Source organism: Bipolaris oryzae (assembly GCF_000523455.1).
Source record: "Bipolaris oryzae ATCC 44560 unplaced genomic scaffold scaffold_92, whole genome shotgun sequence".
In the NCBI taxonomy this organism is placed as follows: Eukaryota; Fungi; Ascomycota; class Dothideomycetes; order Pleosporales; family Pleosporaceae; genus Bipolaris; species Bipolaris oryzae.
The window spans coordinates 1-15889 of NW_006911368.1; the positions used below are offsets into that span (position 1 = coordinate 1).

The window sequence follows — 15889 nt, forward strand, 5'->3', positions numbered from 1 at the left end:
TAATGATATAAAATAGATTAAAGGATTAAAAATCAAATTGTTGATTTGAAATCAGATACAAAGAAATACTCGGCAGTTAATAACTAGCTTAAAACTAACAATAGTAAATATCTTAAAACTAATTTATAATCCTTAGTTTATATAGGAATTTGCTAGATTATTTAATAGTACTATTCTGATAATAGTATCTAGAAAATAAGATAATATATAAATTAAGTTATTAAACTTACAAGACTTAATATTAGGCCTTTTAACTATATACTTAGAAGTAGAACTATACTCTTTTTAAAAGGAGCTTAGTTAATTATAGTAAGGCTATAGAATATAAAATTAGAGAAGAAACTATAGCTAAATAAAATATAACTCTTTTAAGAATAAATATTTTAGTAAAAAAATGAACTAACTTAAAGCTTTAAAGGTTTATTAATAATATATACTAGTATTCAGCTACTATATAAAAGCTAAATAATTCTAGATTAAGTATAATAAGTAAGAAAATTTAAATATTAAAATAAGCTTTAGCTAATTATGATAAAGATAATTACTAGAAGCCTTAATTTAGATAAACTTAAAATGTATAATATATAGTATTATAATCTATACTTTCTTATTTTAAAAGTGAGATAGGTGATATTTATTAAAAACTTTAAAATAATAAATAATATAGTTAAGTATAAATATAAAAATAGAGCGTAATACCTATTTTTTATTTTTAGTCAAAAATTTCTTAAAGTACTTTATAGAAAGAATATTATATTTTTACTTTAATATTTTTTTAAAATATAACTAAATACTATCATATATATTGAGTTATAATATTACTTGATTCTAAACTCTAATTAGAATTAATTAGTAGTATATAGTATTAAAAGATATAATTAACTTAGTTATATAGTCTTTATATAGATAGTAATTAAGATTTTTACTAATTGTCTTCTAATGATAGTATCTTTTTTAAACATTATTATAGTAGTAGAATCTTAAAAAGATTATGAATAAGAAAAAGTACTACTAAGAATTAATGAATTCATTCTTGAATATATAATTCAAGTTAATAAAGTACTATCAAATATTACTTAGAAAAAGACTATAGTAACTATAAAGAATTTATAATAAAGTATAGCTTAAAGATCTATTATAGAGTATAAGATACACTATAGATATAAGTATTTATTAAAAGAGAAAGTTGAAAAGATTTTAATATAGTATAAATATAGAATAGTAAAAAAAATTAGAAAATTTATTAGAATAATAATATACTATCTCTAATATATCTTCTATTTTTTATTAAAAGTAAGATGTTTTTTTTAGTTACTATAACAGAATAAAGAATAGATATGGAGGGAAAAGTAGTAAAAAATGATAAAGATTATTCAATAAAATAATTCTAAGCTTTTATATCTAAATTACTATTAACTATTAATTAAAACTTTAGCTTATTATTAGTAGAAACGGCTTATATATTAGAGAAAAGAAATCTCTTAAAGTAAGTAAGTATAGATAGGTATTGGTATATAATTTAATTTCATAGTATATCACAGTCTAAAATAAAGTTAAACTACTATTTAATAAAACTAAAGTATACGATATTAGTTTAGATATTAAAGATCTTTAACATATACTTATATAGCTACTTTTCTATAGTTAAAATAAATAGAAAGATTCTTATTATAAAGCTTAATTAATTCTTAATAGATCTACTAGAATTAATTATAAACTAGTAGCTTATTATAATGCTATTATATAATTTAAAAGCTATCTATATACTAAGGTAGAAAAATATTATATTTAATATATTATTAAAGTACTTATATTCTAAAAAATAGATAGCGATAGAAAGAGATAAGAAAAACCTAGATCTATTTAATAATAAGATTTTAGATAAGTATAAAGATAAGATTTTAATTACTATAGTAAAAAAAAGTTAGTCTTAAATTCTTTTTACTAAGTATAGTAATTAGTAAAAAGAAGTTATACTATATCTACGTATACTATAGAAGCTAAAGTATCTTTAAAAAAAACTATTATAAATCTAAATAAGAATAGCTATGAAATAATTTATATAAGAATAATACCCTTTTTAAGAAGTTAATAAAGATAAAGCTAATTTTATAAGTAGTTAATAGAATAAATCTTTGGATAGTACTTATATAAAGAATACATAAGTAGCTTAAGGAAAAAAATATTTAAATAATCTTTATAGTAATTAGCTAATTATATTAGTAAGAAAAAATATATTAGTAGATAGCTGAGTAGCTTAGCTCTTACTCTACTTACTAGAAGATAAATAGAAATTAATAAGAAGTAAAGCTAAATATAATATACTTTTAGACGCTATAGTCTTGATTGGCTATTAATATTACTTATATACTAAAATTCAAAATCAAATTTATTTACTTATGACATATAAGTATTTATTAGAATCGTTTAAAATTAAAGCTTTTATAATAGCTAATTTAAAAATTGTTATAAAATTTCTATTAAAAGAGATCTATTATTAAAATAAGATGTTTATAAAGTTATTAGTTAATAACTATATAAAAAATAAGTTAGTTATTAAAGTATTATTCGAATAATTAAGTATTTATTAAGAGTAAGTATTAGCTTATAACTTTTATATTAAGAAACTTATTATTTGAGAATATTAAGAACATATTTATAGATCAGTAAACCTACTAAGATTATAGATAAATAATCTTATAATAGTAATAAAAACTAAAAAAGTATTATTATAAAGACTACTTAGTTATTTATCTACTTATTTATTACGTAAATAAAATCTAGTAGGATTTATAAATATAACTACGTCTATCTAGTAAAGTTTTCTATAAATAAAAATTTACTTATAAGTAAATTTATTTATAGTTTTGACTACCTAGCTATAGTCTTAGTAAAAAAGTCTTAAAAAGATAGTTTATTAAATTAGAAAGCTTTATAGTAAAGTGGTAGAAAGTAGAAATAAAAAGATATAGCTTATAAAGACTTTTTAAAAAGAAAATTTAGTGTATATTTAAAATATAGTAAAATAGATTAATAAAAGTTTAAGAATTAAATTAAAAAAAAGATAGCTGAGCCTATACTATATCTACTAAGCTAAGCTAAAGAAAAGTTTCTACTAATTAGAAAATTTAAAAAGAGTTACGTTTATAAGTATAATAAGAGCTGATAGATTAAAGCTTTTTAAGAAGCTATTTAAGAGATTTATAAATAGTATTTTATAAGGCTAGCCAAAACTATATCTAATAACTAAAAATCTTAATATAGTAAGATTTATAAGCTAAGAAATATTTAAAAGTATTTAATAAAAAACAATTAGTATACTTAAGTAGGTCTAAAAAGAAAAGTAGAGAGAAGAGAGAAATATATAAGTATAGTAAGATATAAATGTAAATTCAAAAATATAAAAAAACTATAAAATTATTATCTTAAAGTATAAAAAACAGTAGATAAAAAAGTACTAAAAAATTATTATAGAAAAAAATATAGATTATAATTAAAAAAAGATTTATTTTACTAAAGCTACTTAAAGCTAGCTATACTTTAGAAGATACTTATTAAGTCTAATTAGACTTATAATACGAAAGAAAGCCTATTAATATAAAGTAAGACAGCTATTAAAAAATAACTAAAGTAAAGTCTAACTATAAGCTATAAGAAGTAGCTTACTAAGTACTACTAAGACTAGCTAAAAAGTAAAAAAATTACTTAAAGTATGTTTATATATATTTAGTAAAAAGAATATAAAATAGTTTAAAAATATAATTTTGTTTATAGCTATAATCTCTTTAAGATAGGAATAAACTTAATTTAAAAAGAGTATAGACTTAGCTATAAAAAAGATAAAATATTAGTAGTTACTAGATTATATAAAAAAAATCAAACTTATAATAAATTAAATAATAAGTAGTATTACTATTTAGTATAAACTTATTATCGTTACTAAAGTTTGATAATTAATCTTAATAATAGAACTAAATATAGTTAGTAAACTAAATATTTACTTAGATACTCTAGTAGTAGAAGGAGTAGTTATTACTAATAAAGATATAGTTAGAGATAGCAGCTTATTAAATCATTACTAATTAGTTAGTAGAGTAAGAGAAAGTAAAAGTAAAAGAAATATAAACTAGCTTTAATATTAAAGTTATAGTAGCTATACTAAGTATTTATACTAAAAAACTTAAAAATAGTCAGAGTCTTATTATAGAAATAAAAGCTTATTAAAGATAAGTATACTTTATTATTATAATAATAAATAGCTAAAACGCGCTAATAAGGTCTAAAAGATAAATTTTTAACTTAAATTTACGAAATAAAATAAACTAGCTTCTAAATAAATAGTATATTAATCGAATAAGTCTTCTACTTCTTAACTATAATAGTAATAAGTTATTAATTTAGTATAATAAAAGAAGTTTAGAATAGTAGTTATACTATTTAAGAATAACTAACTTAACTAATTAGATTTTATAAAGCTAAAAGCTAGAGTACTTATTACTACTAGTAGTAAAGAACTAGTTAGACTTCTTATCTTTCTCTCTAGTAATACTTAAAATACTAGTAACTAAAGTTATAATAGTAAAATAAAAGTTATAAAAGAATTGAAAGTTATAAATAAAAACTAGATTAATAATATACTTTTATAAACTAAAAATAGAAATCTATATAGTAAAAGTGAAATATATAAATAATTAAAAAGTAGATATTAAAATAAGTAATAATTACTAAGTAGATTTACTTAATTAGCTAGAAAGTTAAAGTAATATTAGTTTAGTACTAAGATTAGTAAAAGAAGATTATATAAAATAATAGTAAATAAAGACTCTTTATAGTAACTATAAATTTAAATTAATAGTATAATANNANANCNNNNTCTATTTAATTTCTAATTAAGATAAGAAGTAAAAAGAGATACTTTCTTAGAAGTTTAGTAATAGTTTTATAGTACTTAATAGAACTAAGTAATAAAAACTAAGATGAAAAATATAGTATAGTATTATATAACTAGTTAATAGTATATATTATAATCTTCTTTTATAAATAGATAGGTATCTTCTCTAATTAATCCTTTATACTAATTAAAATTTAGCTTACTTCTACTTAATTATAGGTCGCCTCTCTAATCTTTTAAGCTTACTTACGTATCGTGCTATAATAGTATATGATAATTTCTTTAAATTATATTATTCTTTTTTACTTAAAAAGAAAATATATATTAGTTTTATATAATACTATTAGTAAGAAAATATATAAGGATTATATAGAGTATATACTATAGTTCGACGTATACTAGTAAGATACCTAACAAGGAATTATTTTCTCTAGATTAAACCTCTTAATAGTATTAAAGTCTAGATATATATATATATATATATAAGTTTTATTTATACTTTACGAGTTGAATAGTATATTCCGTAATTAGAGAAGTTTTTCGACAACTTTCATTATCTCAACTAGCTCCTCGTCCATCATGCTCTTTCCAACAATCTGTACATGCGTTGGTAAACCTTCACACTCCTCTGGTTCGTCTGTCCCCACGTCAGTTCACATCGATACTTAAATTGTCCCCTTTACACTCGAGTCTGGGGGATAAACAGATGATGACTTACATAGTGGCTCGTATATCACATCCTCTTTCACAAACTCCTTGTCTTTCTCTTTGTCAGCCTTGCCTACGTTCAGAATGCCGCTTGGATAATTGAGCAGATTGACAACGACTGTGTAGATTGGGAGACCGTAAGTGTCATGTTTTGGTGCCACGCTTTGATACCCTGGCATGAGAATCGCATCGAGTCCTTTCTGCGTAGTGCCTCCTTCCGCTGGCTCACCAACCATGAGTTTGTGGAACTGATTGAGTACACGGCCTTTCTCGACATTCATATCCCACAGCTCATCCAAACTCGCTTGCCAGTCTTTCAGTTCAGGGAATCCCGTTGTTGCGATCGATGGTATGAGTGGCTCACCGCTCGCCTTGATGTACTGGAAAGGTGTTTTGCGGGGGTCAAGCATGAAGAATTTCCACGCCAGAATAGATGTCTGGTACAGATCTGGTATCTTATCGTCTAAAAGTACAATCTCGTGTCCCTCAGCCTTCAGTTTCATAGCCGTAGAATGCAGCGCTCGGGCAATGGGCGGATGCAAAGGTCGTTCTTTGCAGCCACGGATTAGTCCAAAGCGCAAGGGTTGCGTGGAAGGCTGCACAGAACGCCAAGGTACGTTCAGACTATTTGGATCGAGAAGCCAAGGCTGTGTGCTACTCACGGACTGGAGAAAAAGGGCAAAGTCGCGGGTGGTGCGGCCACAAGGGCCAATGACTACAGGTACAGAGCCGGGAGAGCCCAGACGACCGACCGCTGCTCCACCAGCGAAGGGAACGCGACCTGCGGTGGGTTTCAGGGAGGCACCACCGCAGCATATGGCAGGGATGCGGTTCGAGCCGGCAACGTCTGTGGCTACCCCCATGATGCTACCTTTCATGGCAATGAGTGCGCCTTCACCACCAGTGGAGCCGCCGGCGGTACGCGATAACTTGTTCGGGTTCAAGGTGCGCCCAAAGATGTTGTTTTGACTGTCTGCCGTCATCATAGTTTGGGGGAGATTGGTTTTGCAATAGAAGACTGCACCGAGGGAGTGTAGGACGGTGACCAAGGCCGAGTCCGTGGCAGCCGGGGGATGCGGGATGAAGGATACATATCCGAGTGTTGCTTGTACGCCTCGCACATTGAATGAGTCCTGTTAAGATCATCTCAGTAACAAGTACGTGCTGGTGGTTTGGCACGACGAATTTGAACGTCGAAAGGGCTGCTAATAGCACCTTCCGTTTGTAAAACATACACACCTTCAGACTGATGGGTAATCCATGCAGTGGACCCAGTACCTTTCCCTCTTTCTCCAAATACTCGTCACACTCTCTTGCCCTAGCCATTGCCTCGTCAAACATAATCTCTGTAAGACAACTAACACACTGCTGTGCGACTGCCGCTCTCTTGCAAAATGCCGTCACCACTTCCGTGCTCTTTAAATGCCCATTAGCCATCATCTTGATCAGATCTGTAGCATCATAATTCTCGGTGATATCCAGCTCTTTATCTGTCAAAATACCACATGTTCGAGGTACATCTAATACAGAGATGCTAGAGGTTTCAGTGTATTGAGATGTCTGAGAGGTGGGAAGAAGCCAGTCTTTTGGGATTTTGGCGAAGACTGATTCTCGTTTCGATTTGGCCAATGCCTGCCAGTCAATTATGGGTGGTGTAGACGACATCTTGCCGTCTTTTAATCAGGTCAAGAACTTGGGTAGCGCGAAATGCAGCAGTAGTGCAGCTTTCTGTGTTGATTATGTGGAACGCTAATGTTTAGAAACGTTCAAGATGTAGGTCGATTTGGAAGAGAAGCAAGACTATGATATACAGGACAGAGGCGCATTCTACTGCACACTGCTGGTGAGGGGAAGTATGGGGAGCCGGCCGAAATTGCCGATCGGAACAAGGTTCGGAATCGCCCAAAGGCGGAGATATTGCGGGCAAGCTATAGTATTCCAGCAGGAAGTAATATCGCTCGACGCGGGCTGATCACTAGAAATTACCCAGAGGCAGCACATGTGGGAAGAGCTGTGTCTTTCTGAGGATTGAGAAGTATGTAATCCCTACTAGTGGTTGCTCGTAGTCCCACATTGCCAAAAAGCCGAAACCTCGTGCTAAAAGTTGTTTACGAGAATAAGAGGTTGGCAAATTATCCCGTGGTTGAGTTTGCTTACGTGTGAAAGATATTTCAACAACGCCGCCTCTCATTTCTATCGTACGGAGACTTGCTTCGAGTCTCTCTTTGACGTCTGCGATCCCTCGAGTGCGATCTTGATCGTCTGCCATCTGTGTCGCGTTCACGCCTACGTTCTGGACGATCTTCTCGTCGCTTATGTTCACGGCTCCTTGACCGATGCCTACGTCGGTCATCTCGGTCGTCATCTCTCCGCCTGTCGCGCGAGCGCGAGCGTGAACGGTCTTGGTGTCTGTGGCGTCGCTCCCGGTCTCGCGAACGGCTTCGTGTCCGATGACGTCTCCTCCGCTCTCCGTCGTCGTCCCTGTGCCTCCTGGAACGCTCCTTCTTCTCCCTCCTCTTCGTCCGGTCCTCATTCTCGCCCTCCTGGGCCTTCTCCTCTATTTTATCCTTGACATCAGCCTCGTGAGCCTTTCCACCTAGCGGCGTCAAGTTTGCGTTGTTCCGCACTGGCACTGGAAGGCCCATGGCAGCAAGCATCGCGTCTTCCTCTGCCTCCTTCAATTTGCGCTTCTCTTCCTTGATACGCGATGCTTCGGCCTCCTTGGATTCAGCGTCGCCTTTCGCGTACCAACTAAGGTCGCGACCTTGTTGCCAACGCCCAACAGGCGCCATGACCGAGTGACCGAGATAGTTCTCACGTTGCGCATCGTTTTTGACATCCTCCCATTTGAAATCACCGCGACCACCACTGAGCGATGGTTAGCTAGACACATCTGAGGTGTAGAGCTGCAAGTCTTACCGGCTGCCTTCTTTGCGTACAGTTTGAACAAGATCCATAATGGAATATACGGCTAAACAGTGTTGAAGATGGACGTGAGGATTAGATTATGAAAGTTGCGGGCAACACGGAGGTGAGAGGCCCGAGCTCCTGCGCGCTTCCCCACGCGCGACCATGGTCCAGCTTCAAGGAAGTGCACACACAATCCACATATAGCCTCCTGCAGTCACCCTCATACACCATCGCCAGAATGCCACCGCCACTTCCCCCCCCAGACGAGCAGGAATTTGACCAGCCCCAGCTCATCGGCGGCTTACCCACCCCCGACTTACATGCAGGAAATAACCTCTTCTGGTACTTTACCTCGTCACCCTGGTTCGACTCTGAATGCATCAACATTGATGTCTATCTCAACCTGCGCCAAAATGACCCGGCTGTTGCGGAGAAGATCATGAATGATCCAAAGTTGTGGCAACAGAGACTTGACGATCAGTCCGAAGGAACCCAGTACGTTATTGCGGGCGAAGGCCAGGGCGAAGGCCATCCGTGGCTTCTGCAACGCCAGCACAAGGTGCGCGTCACGGAAAACGACAAAGAACGTATTGAAAACTTTGTTGAGGGCAATTGGTATACCCATGGGACCAAGATGCTCATGGCGCCGAGCTTGCTGGATATCGTCCAGAGCAGAATGGTGAGGTTCAACGGAAGACGGCTGTGCAAAGCAGATGCCTGACATGTCTCGCAGCTTACTGTTTCGACGCGCATGCAACAGATGGCCGAGCTTTCCAAGAACATGACGCATTGGACACCTGCAACCGGCTACTCGTACTTCCCCTCATCATACGAAACTGCAAAGGCAACGACTACAGCAAGCCGAGTCGGTAGCCCAACGCTAGCCCCGACCGATGCAGACGCCCCAGGCTCGCAGTCACAAGGCGCAGGTGTAGCCGCACAGGCCACAGATTCAGCTGCTTCAGCCACTGACTTCTCCGACGCGCTCTTCATGCACTCGCTCAACCTCACAAACGCGTATGGCGACGAGTACATGGATGAAAATCCGCTCAAGGGCGAACCCGGTGCATTTGTCTTTGAAGGCACCAAAACAGCCGTCACTGCCAGGAACAAGGCACAGGAGCAGCAGTCGATCCAAGCAGTACAGCCCGCGCCAGCAGCTCCTACGGAATTAAAAATCGATACCGCAACGCCAAGTGTAGCGCCCTCTGTAGTGGCTACACCAAAAGCAGTGGCAACTCCCGGAGCCATGGAAGGCCATAGTAGGAAGAGCAGTGTAGCGCCTGGATCGAAGAAGAAGAAGGATAGGCGGAAAAGTCAGGCTGGACTAGCTAGTCCAACCACACCCAGTGTGCCCCAAGCATGATAGCCACCATTGCGCCATTATTGTGAGCGACACGGTTATATCTTTTTGTTTTCCTTCTTCATTCGGACTAGCATCTCACCAGTCTTTTTTCTTTCTTTTTCATGTAGTGATACCCTCTTAAAAACCAATACATGCTTATGTACATAACAAGGAATCAATACGCCAATATTTCTTCTGAAGACATGCCAGTGACTATCAATGGAGAGTGATAGACATGCGCCAGACCATTTAGCTTCCACTGCCTAGATCCGCAAGACAAGAGAGATACAGAATGACGAAAATCACCAATGAGACATTAGTGAAAGAGAGCAGCATGTACATTGCAATAGCCCGAGGGCACAAAAAACATACATGTGCAAAAGAGAATTCAAATATCTATTCAGTCTACAGATAGTTATTAAGACTGTTTGTATGAGAAGCCCAAGAACAAAAGCTCAAAGCAGCTAAACGGCAGAAACGCGCATATATATATAGGATATTAAAAGAAAGCTACGGATAGTAATATGGGCTATTTGGATGAATTCATCACATTTAGAAGAAGAAGAAGCAGAAGTTGCGAAGTGGTTGAGTGGGTAAATCCCGGATCCTACGCATGGCACCGGTCGTCTGGTTGGTGTTTAGTGTGCGACGACGAAAGTGCAATGCGACTTGGATCTCCGGCGGATACGAGTCTTGACTAACTAATCATCCCTAAGAAGCGAATTGTGAGGAGAATAAAGAGATATCCCTCTGATGCCAACAAACAAAGAAACCCAAATATAGAACTCCATGCCAGATGCCGCTTGCTTCCTGTCATATATCACCATTTGCAGTTTGGTGAAGTTGTTCACCTAAACAGTTTCTTTCATCCGTCCAATAAGAAAAAAAAAAGAAGCCTCCAGTGCAAGAGTCCCAGAAGCTAGCCTAACCACGCCAGTAAAGTAACAAAGGAGAGATACCAAGCGACAATGTTGAAGAGTGGAAAAACGATCGAGTCGTTGGGGTGTTGCAGGTGAAGCTGAGAGTGTACAAGTGAGAAGGTAAAGAGGAGAGAGATAGGAAAGTGGTATCTCTAGTAGGCTACAATTTGAAAAGGTGGTTGAGGTTGAGCATCGTAGAACTCTTGCTTCCCCAGGAATAACATATTCCGTGAAATAAAAAGTATAGGAAATAAGGAAATGAAAAATTGTCAAGACTACAAGTGGAAGGTTAAAGTGCCTTACCACACCCACTCAAGGTCGCCCAGGTCATCGTGGGCCTGGGCATGATCAGCATGGGAGCGCCAATCTTTGCTCTTGTACCAGTTGTCCACTTTCTGTTCCCAGGAGCCATGGTTGTTGTTCTCGTTATGGCTGGAACCCCAGTGGATTGGTCGTCGTCCAGCCCCAGTACGACTCCGCTTCCTGGCAGAGTTCGGAATGGGTTGAGCTTGTTTGGGCGACTTGATAGGCTTGGATGGAGTTTGTTGAGCCTGCACAGCGGGGCTACGACGGCGATCGCCAAGAGCAGCCCACTTGTCGGCAACCGAACGCTTTGGAGGAGTATTGCGGGTAGCCGCAGACGAACGATGCTCCTCAAAAACAAATCCGGTGGCGGCGCTTACGTGGTCGACAGCAGTGCGGTGGTTCTTGGGCGTAGGGCTCCTGCTGTTGTGGATGGAGATGGGGTTCTTCATCTCGGACAAGCCACCACGGGGAGTCGACACGCCTGAGCCAGCTTCGGAAACAACGGGCTTGGGCTTGGGCTTCTCAGCACCAAAGGAATGACAGTTGTTTTCGAGCTCGGCAAGGAACTGGGCATCGTCGTCTTCTTCTTCCCAAAGATCACTCCAGCTCTTGGAGATGACATCACGCTTCTTGCCAAAGACAGAAGACATGCTGTTGTAGGGCTTGGTTGGAAGCGAGCCAGAGATGGGCATGGGTCGAGATCGAGTGAAATTCACAGGCTCGGGTTTTGCGCCATCGGTCGACTTGAAGGACAAGCCGAGGCCGGAATCCACAAAGGATGCAGCAGATGCACTGTCTGGCTTGACGTCGTAGGGAGGTCCCGAGAACATGTCATCCTCATAGATCTCATTGTCAGGAATTGCTGAGAGCTGGCGGAACTGCTGAGGTGGCGACATGGCAAGAGCCTTGGCCCAGGGGAAGGAACCACCATTGTCAAGCTGCGGCGTTGAAATGGATGGTGTTCGGAGAGGTTCGCGGTTGGCGCCGACAGCGACAACATCACGCTCCTCAGTGCAGAAATCATCAAGGCTCTCGTCATCAATGGTGAAGCTGATGACGCGCTCCAACGCATCCTTGACAGCACCGAGGTCGCGCTTCTCAGGGTCAATGGCCAGGCACTGCCTGATGACCTCAAAGGTATCTTGCGACATGTTGGGAAAGACATCGAAGAGACTCTGACGGTCAAGGGCAAAGTCGGCGTAGAGGGGGTCCGAGGAAGAGGGGACGGCAAAAGGGTTGCGCCGGAACAGGATATTGAGCAGGACGATGCCAATAGCCCAGATGTCGGCCTTTGCAGTCGAGTAGCCGGTGTTGGAGGGGTCGTACTGCTCAGGAGCCATGTAGCGGTCGCTGCCCACAGCAATCTCGTAGGACCAGGGGTCAGAAGTGGCGAGACCAAAGTCACCGAGCTTCATGGAACCATCCTGCGTCAGGAAAATGTTCTCAGGCTTGATGTCGCGGTGGTAGATTCCCTTTGAGTGGATAAAATCGACAGCATCGACAAGCTGCATCATGAAGTCACGCACATGCTCAGTCTCGAGAGGGCCCTTGCCATTGCGAATGGCTTCGTACAGGTCACCATTGGAGCAGAACTCAAGCACAAGGTAAATGTGGTTCTGGGTCTCAAAAGACTGGAGCAGGTTGACAACATTGGAGTGATCACCAAGACGCAGGTGAACACCAAGCTCTTCGGAGCGCTCATCGACTGCAAAGGCGGAAGGGCAGTTGATGGCGGCCGAACTCTTGGTAATGACCTTGACAGCAACATGGTCGCCAGTTACAAGATCCTTGGCCTGGAAGACCATGCCAAAGGAGCCATTGTTAAGAGGAGAGATTGTTTCATACCGTCCATTGAGTACAACGCCTTCGTGAAGATGATCGCGCATGCACTCCATGAGGGATGTTTGGGGGGGTTGGAGAACTGGAGGGGAAAGGGCCGAAGGGGAAACTCAGAGAGGTCTACCCGGTGGCTGTGACAGGTGCAGGCGGATGTGGAAGCCGCCAAACAAAGAAGGAAGGAAACGGAAAGGTAAAGCTAGATATCAAAAGCAAACAATGGGTCAACAGCTGTCAGCCCAAAAGCGATGCTCTATCAAACTTTTAGGTGACTGTGGAAATTTCGAAGATAGCGATAATATGGTTGTGGCCGAGTCGGAAAAGTGACGAAAAAGGTTGCCGAGGAGAGATGTCGTAAGGTAACAGCGAGGCCGTTTGGGTGAAACTAAAAAGCAAAGTCGTCGGTGATATGCACAGGTGGTGTCCGTCGACGGAAAAAGACAAGGAAAGGTTCAAGAGAGTGTGGTTCTCATTTGCCGGTATTAACTGCGTATGGATGACTCGAGTCAACGAGCTATCGGAGGGAGCGGCAGGTGATGAGATGGAGTCGTGGACGTCCAAACAGGAAGAGGGATCGCTGCGTAAGAGAGGAAGGAAGAGAGAGATAGAGAGATAGAGAGAAAGAGTCGTAACGCGTGGAGGGAGGATCGTCGTAGGCAGACGGAAGGTTGTTGTCTGATGACGCGGTTGGCAGCGTGAGTCAGGTGCACGGGCCCACGTAAGGAGAGCTAGCGGGTGTCGGATAAAGAGGGGGTTTGATGAGGCTAGCTGGCGACAAGCTGAGAGGGGAAATGTGAATTGTCTGCTGAGTGAAGCTTGGAGCGGCACAGGTCGTCGGCCTGAGGAGTGGTGAGGCAGGCGAGGGGTCGGGGGTGTGTTTGGCTAGCTGGCTGTCTGACGGGTGTTGGGATGGCCTGCAGCTCGCTCTCTCTGTCACATCAAAACAAAGGCCCGGCGATGGCGGCTAGGTGGTCGAGTTGAGTGGAGTAGAGCAGAGCAAGAGGGCGGGGCGATTGTGGCAGAGGGAGGCTGTGGGCCAAGGCGAGGGAGGGGGTGGCAGACGTTGTTGTTGGCGGTGTTGACGTATGGATAAGCTGCACAGCGGTTGCGGAAGGAGCGAGCGGAAGGCGAGAGAGTATTATTAAGAGCAGCAGCGGTAGGTGAGGCGGGAGGCGGAAGGGGCGGAGGAGGAGACTATGGCGGTGGAGAGAAGCAACGCTAGAGCTTGCGAACAACGACGAGAGCAGAGATGGGTACGTGTTATGGAGGCATCGGGAGACGGTGGTGAGGTGAGGAAGCGGATGGCGGACGGGCATCCTGGCTATTAGAGGGCAGCGCCAGGAGCAGGCGCAGCTCTTGGGGGGGGGGGACCCGCTTGCAGCAGGGCGGCGTCGAGGCTAGCCGGGGTAGGGGAGGAGGAGACTAGGGCGCCGCTGCGAGCTACGTGGCTTGCATCACCAGGTGCTAAAGCAGCGTGGCCATACGCCCCTCGTCGGAACCGCCACTGGACTGACTGGGCTGCCAACTCTGGTGCCAACTTTCCATGGCCTTCGGTCTCTTTCCATGCTCGTCACGGCGGCGGTCGGACGAGCCAGAGGGCGCGCTCGCTGCTCGCTGCCCGCTGCCCGCTGTCCGCTCTCTGCTGTCCGCTCTCTGCTGTCCGCTCTCTGCTGTCCGCTCTCGACTGTCCGCTCTCGACTGTCGGCCTGCTCCGGGGGCTCGCTGCTCGTCTTGTCGCCAGGCCCGTCTCACACGGCAGTCCTTGCTGGTGCTGCATCATGGCTCTCATCAGTGGATACCCCCCCGTGTGCGTGTGCGTGTGCGTGTGCGTGCTCGTCGCTGCCTCTGCCCCCGTTGCAGGTGCACGCTGCACGTCTGGCCGGACGGGTGCCGCTGCGGTGATGACGGTGGGACGGACAAAGACGTCTGAAACATTGGCCGTGGCTGTCGACTGCCTGTACTGTACACTCACACGAGTCCACGTACTCGGTACTCTGCCTACTCACATACTAGTAGTATGCTAGTACAGTATAATATGGAGCAGACACTCGTCGCTCCCTCGCACACGCACACCCACACGCGCATACAACTCCGGGCACGCAGAGGGCGCACAATCCAGACCACCGTCTGTCGTGTGCCAATGCAGGCTTAGCTCTCCCAAGCGCTGCCTCGCAGGCCGCTGCTGATCTGGGTCGGGTGCATTGCGCTCCCAAGCGGCCACCTGGCCTTTGATTGGTGTTGGCTGCAGCCTGGCTGCAGCCCTCGACCACTCGACCACTCGACAGCCTGCTCCAACACCCACGGCCGTTATCTGCAGTTTCGTGATGCTTGCCACCTCGTCTCGCCGCTGTACTGAGCCGCATGCCATGTCGTGTGAGCGTGGAGCGGTTGCCCGCCATGCAACCCTCTGCCATGGCCATCCAGGGGCTTCTCGCCGCCACCTTCCCCCCAAATGCAGCATGACAAGTGTTTCGGCAATCCGCGCTCGGCACCTGCCATTGGCCACGCCCTGCTGCTTGTGCACCATCGACCCGTCGGCGCCAAGGTTGGTGGGTAGCGGCAAAATATAGGAATCCGGGGAAAGCTTATGCGACTGCCAAAGCCCTCTTGCACTTGTGCCTTGCACCCACACTTGCGCCCTCACGGCCTTGCAGTCAGCGTGAGCCGGTTGAGTGATTATCGTCGCAATGGCATAATGCCATGTCAGCGCCCTGAAACACAGACACGATCTGCATCACACATGGGGCCAGATGCGCGAACCAGAGCACAAGCCGCTTCTCACTCCATGTGCCTACCGCCATGTAAGTAAGTGGGCATGTAAGTGAGTAGCTCTGCACTTACGTACATGCTACATGCCCCATCACCATCATCATCTTCGTCGTCGTCGTGCTGTCCATTGCCCCGTCGCCGTCAAAGTACTGCCGAGCTAGCACTCGTGGTGCACGCTGCCCACTACCCTATCCTGCTCTACAC

At 41.5% G+C, this 15889-nt stretch overlaps 4 protein-coding genes across 4 annotated transcripts; 1 reads left to right on the top strand and 3 right to left on the bottom strand.

The window, feature by feature from the left end:
* Nucleotides 1–5418: 5418 nt before the first annotated feature.
* On the bottom strand, nt 5419–7264 carry COCMIDRAFT_37950 (uncharacterized protein; the record flags this gene model as incomplete). Its single annotated transcript, XM_007691120.1, has 3 exons — nt 5419–5528; nt 5610–6732; nt 6839–7264. 3 exons carry the CDS (start codon nt 7262–7264, stop codon nt 5419–5421), a joined length of 1659 nt encoding a protein of 552 aa, XP_007689310.1.
* A 310-nt stretch (nt 7265–7574) lies between these two features.
* COCMIDRAFT_98970 (uncharacterized protein) lies at nt 7575–8556 on the bottom strand (the record flags this gene model as incomplete). The annotated part of the gene is given in 3 exon segments (XM_007691130.1): nt 7575–8038; nt 8055–8467; nt 8519–8556. The coding sequence occupies 3 exon segments, from the start codon at nt 8554–8556 to the stop codon at nt 7575–7577; spliced, it is 915 nt and encodes a 304-aa protein (XP_007689320.1).
* Nucleotides 8557–8747: 191 nt separating this feature from the next.
* Nucleotides 8748–9875, top strand: COCMIDRAFT_98898 (uncharacterized protein; the record flags this gene model as incomplete). The annotated part of the gene is made up of 2 exons (XM_007691131.1): nt 8748–9188; nt 9243–9875. The coding sequence occupies 2 exons, from the start codon at nt 8748–8750 to the stop codon at nt 9873–9875; spliced, it is 1074 nt and encodes a 357-aa protein (XP_007689321.1).
* Nucleotides 9876–11073: 1198 nt separating this feature from the next.
* COCMIDRAFT_98959 (uncharacterized protein) lies at nt 11074–12975 on the bottom strand (the record flags this gene model as incomplete). The annotated part of the gene is made up of 1 exon (XM_007691132.1): nt 11074–12975. The coding sequence occupies one exon, from the start codon at nt 12973–12975 to the stop codon at nt 11074–11076; it is 1902 nt and encodes a 633-aa protein (XP_007689322.1).
* Between the last annotated feature and the right edge of the window lie 2914 nt (nt 12976–15889).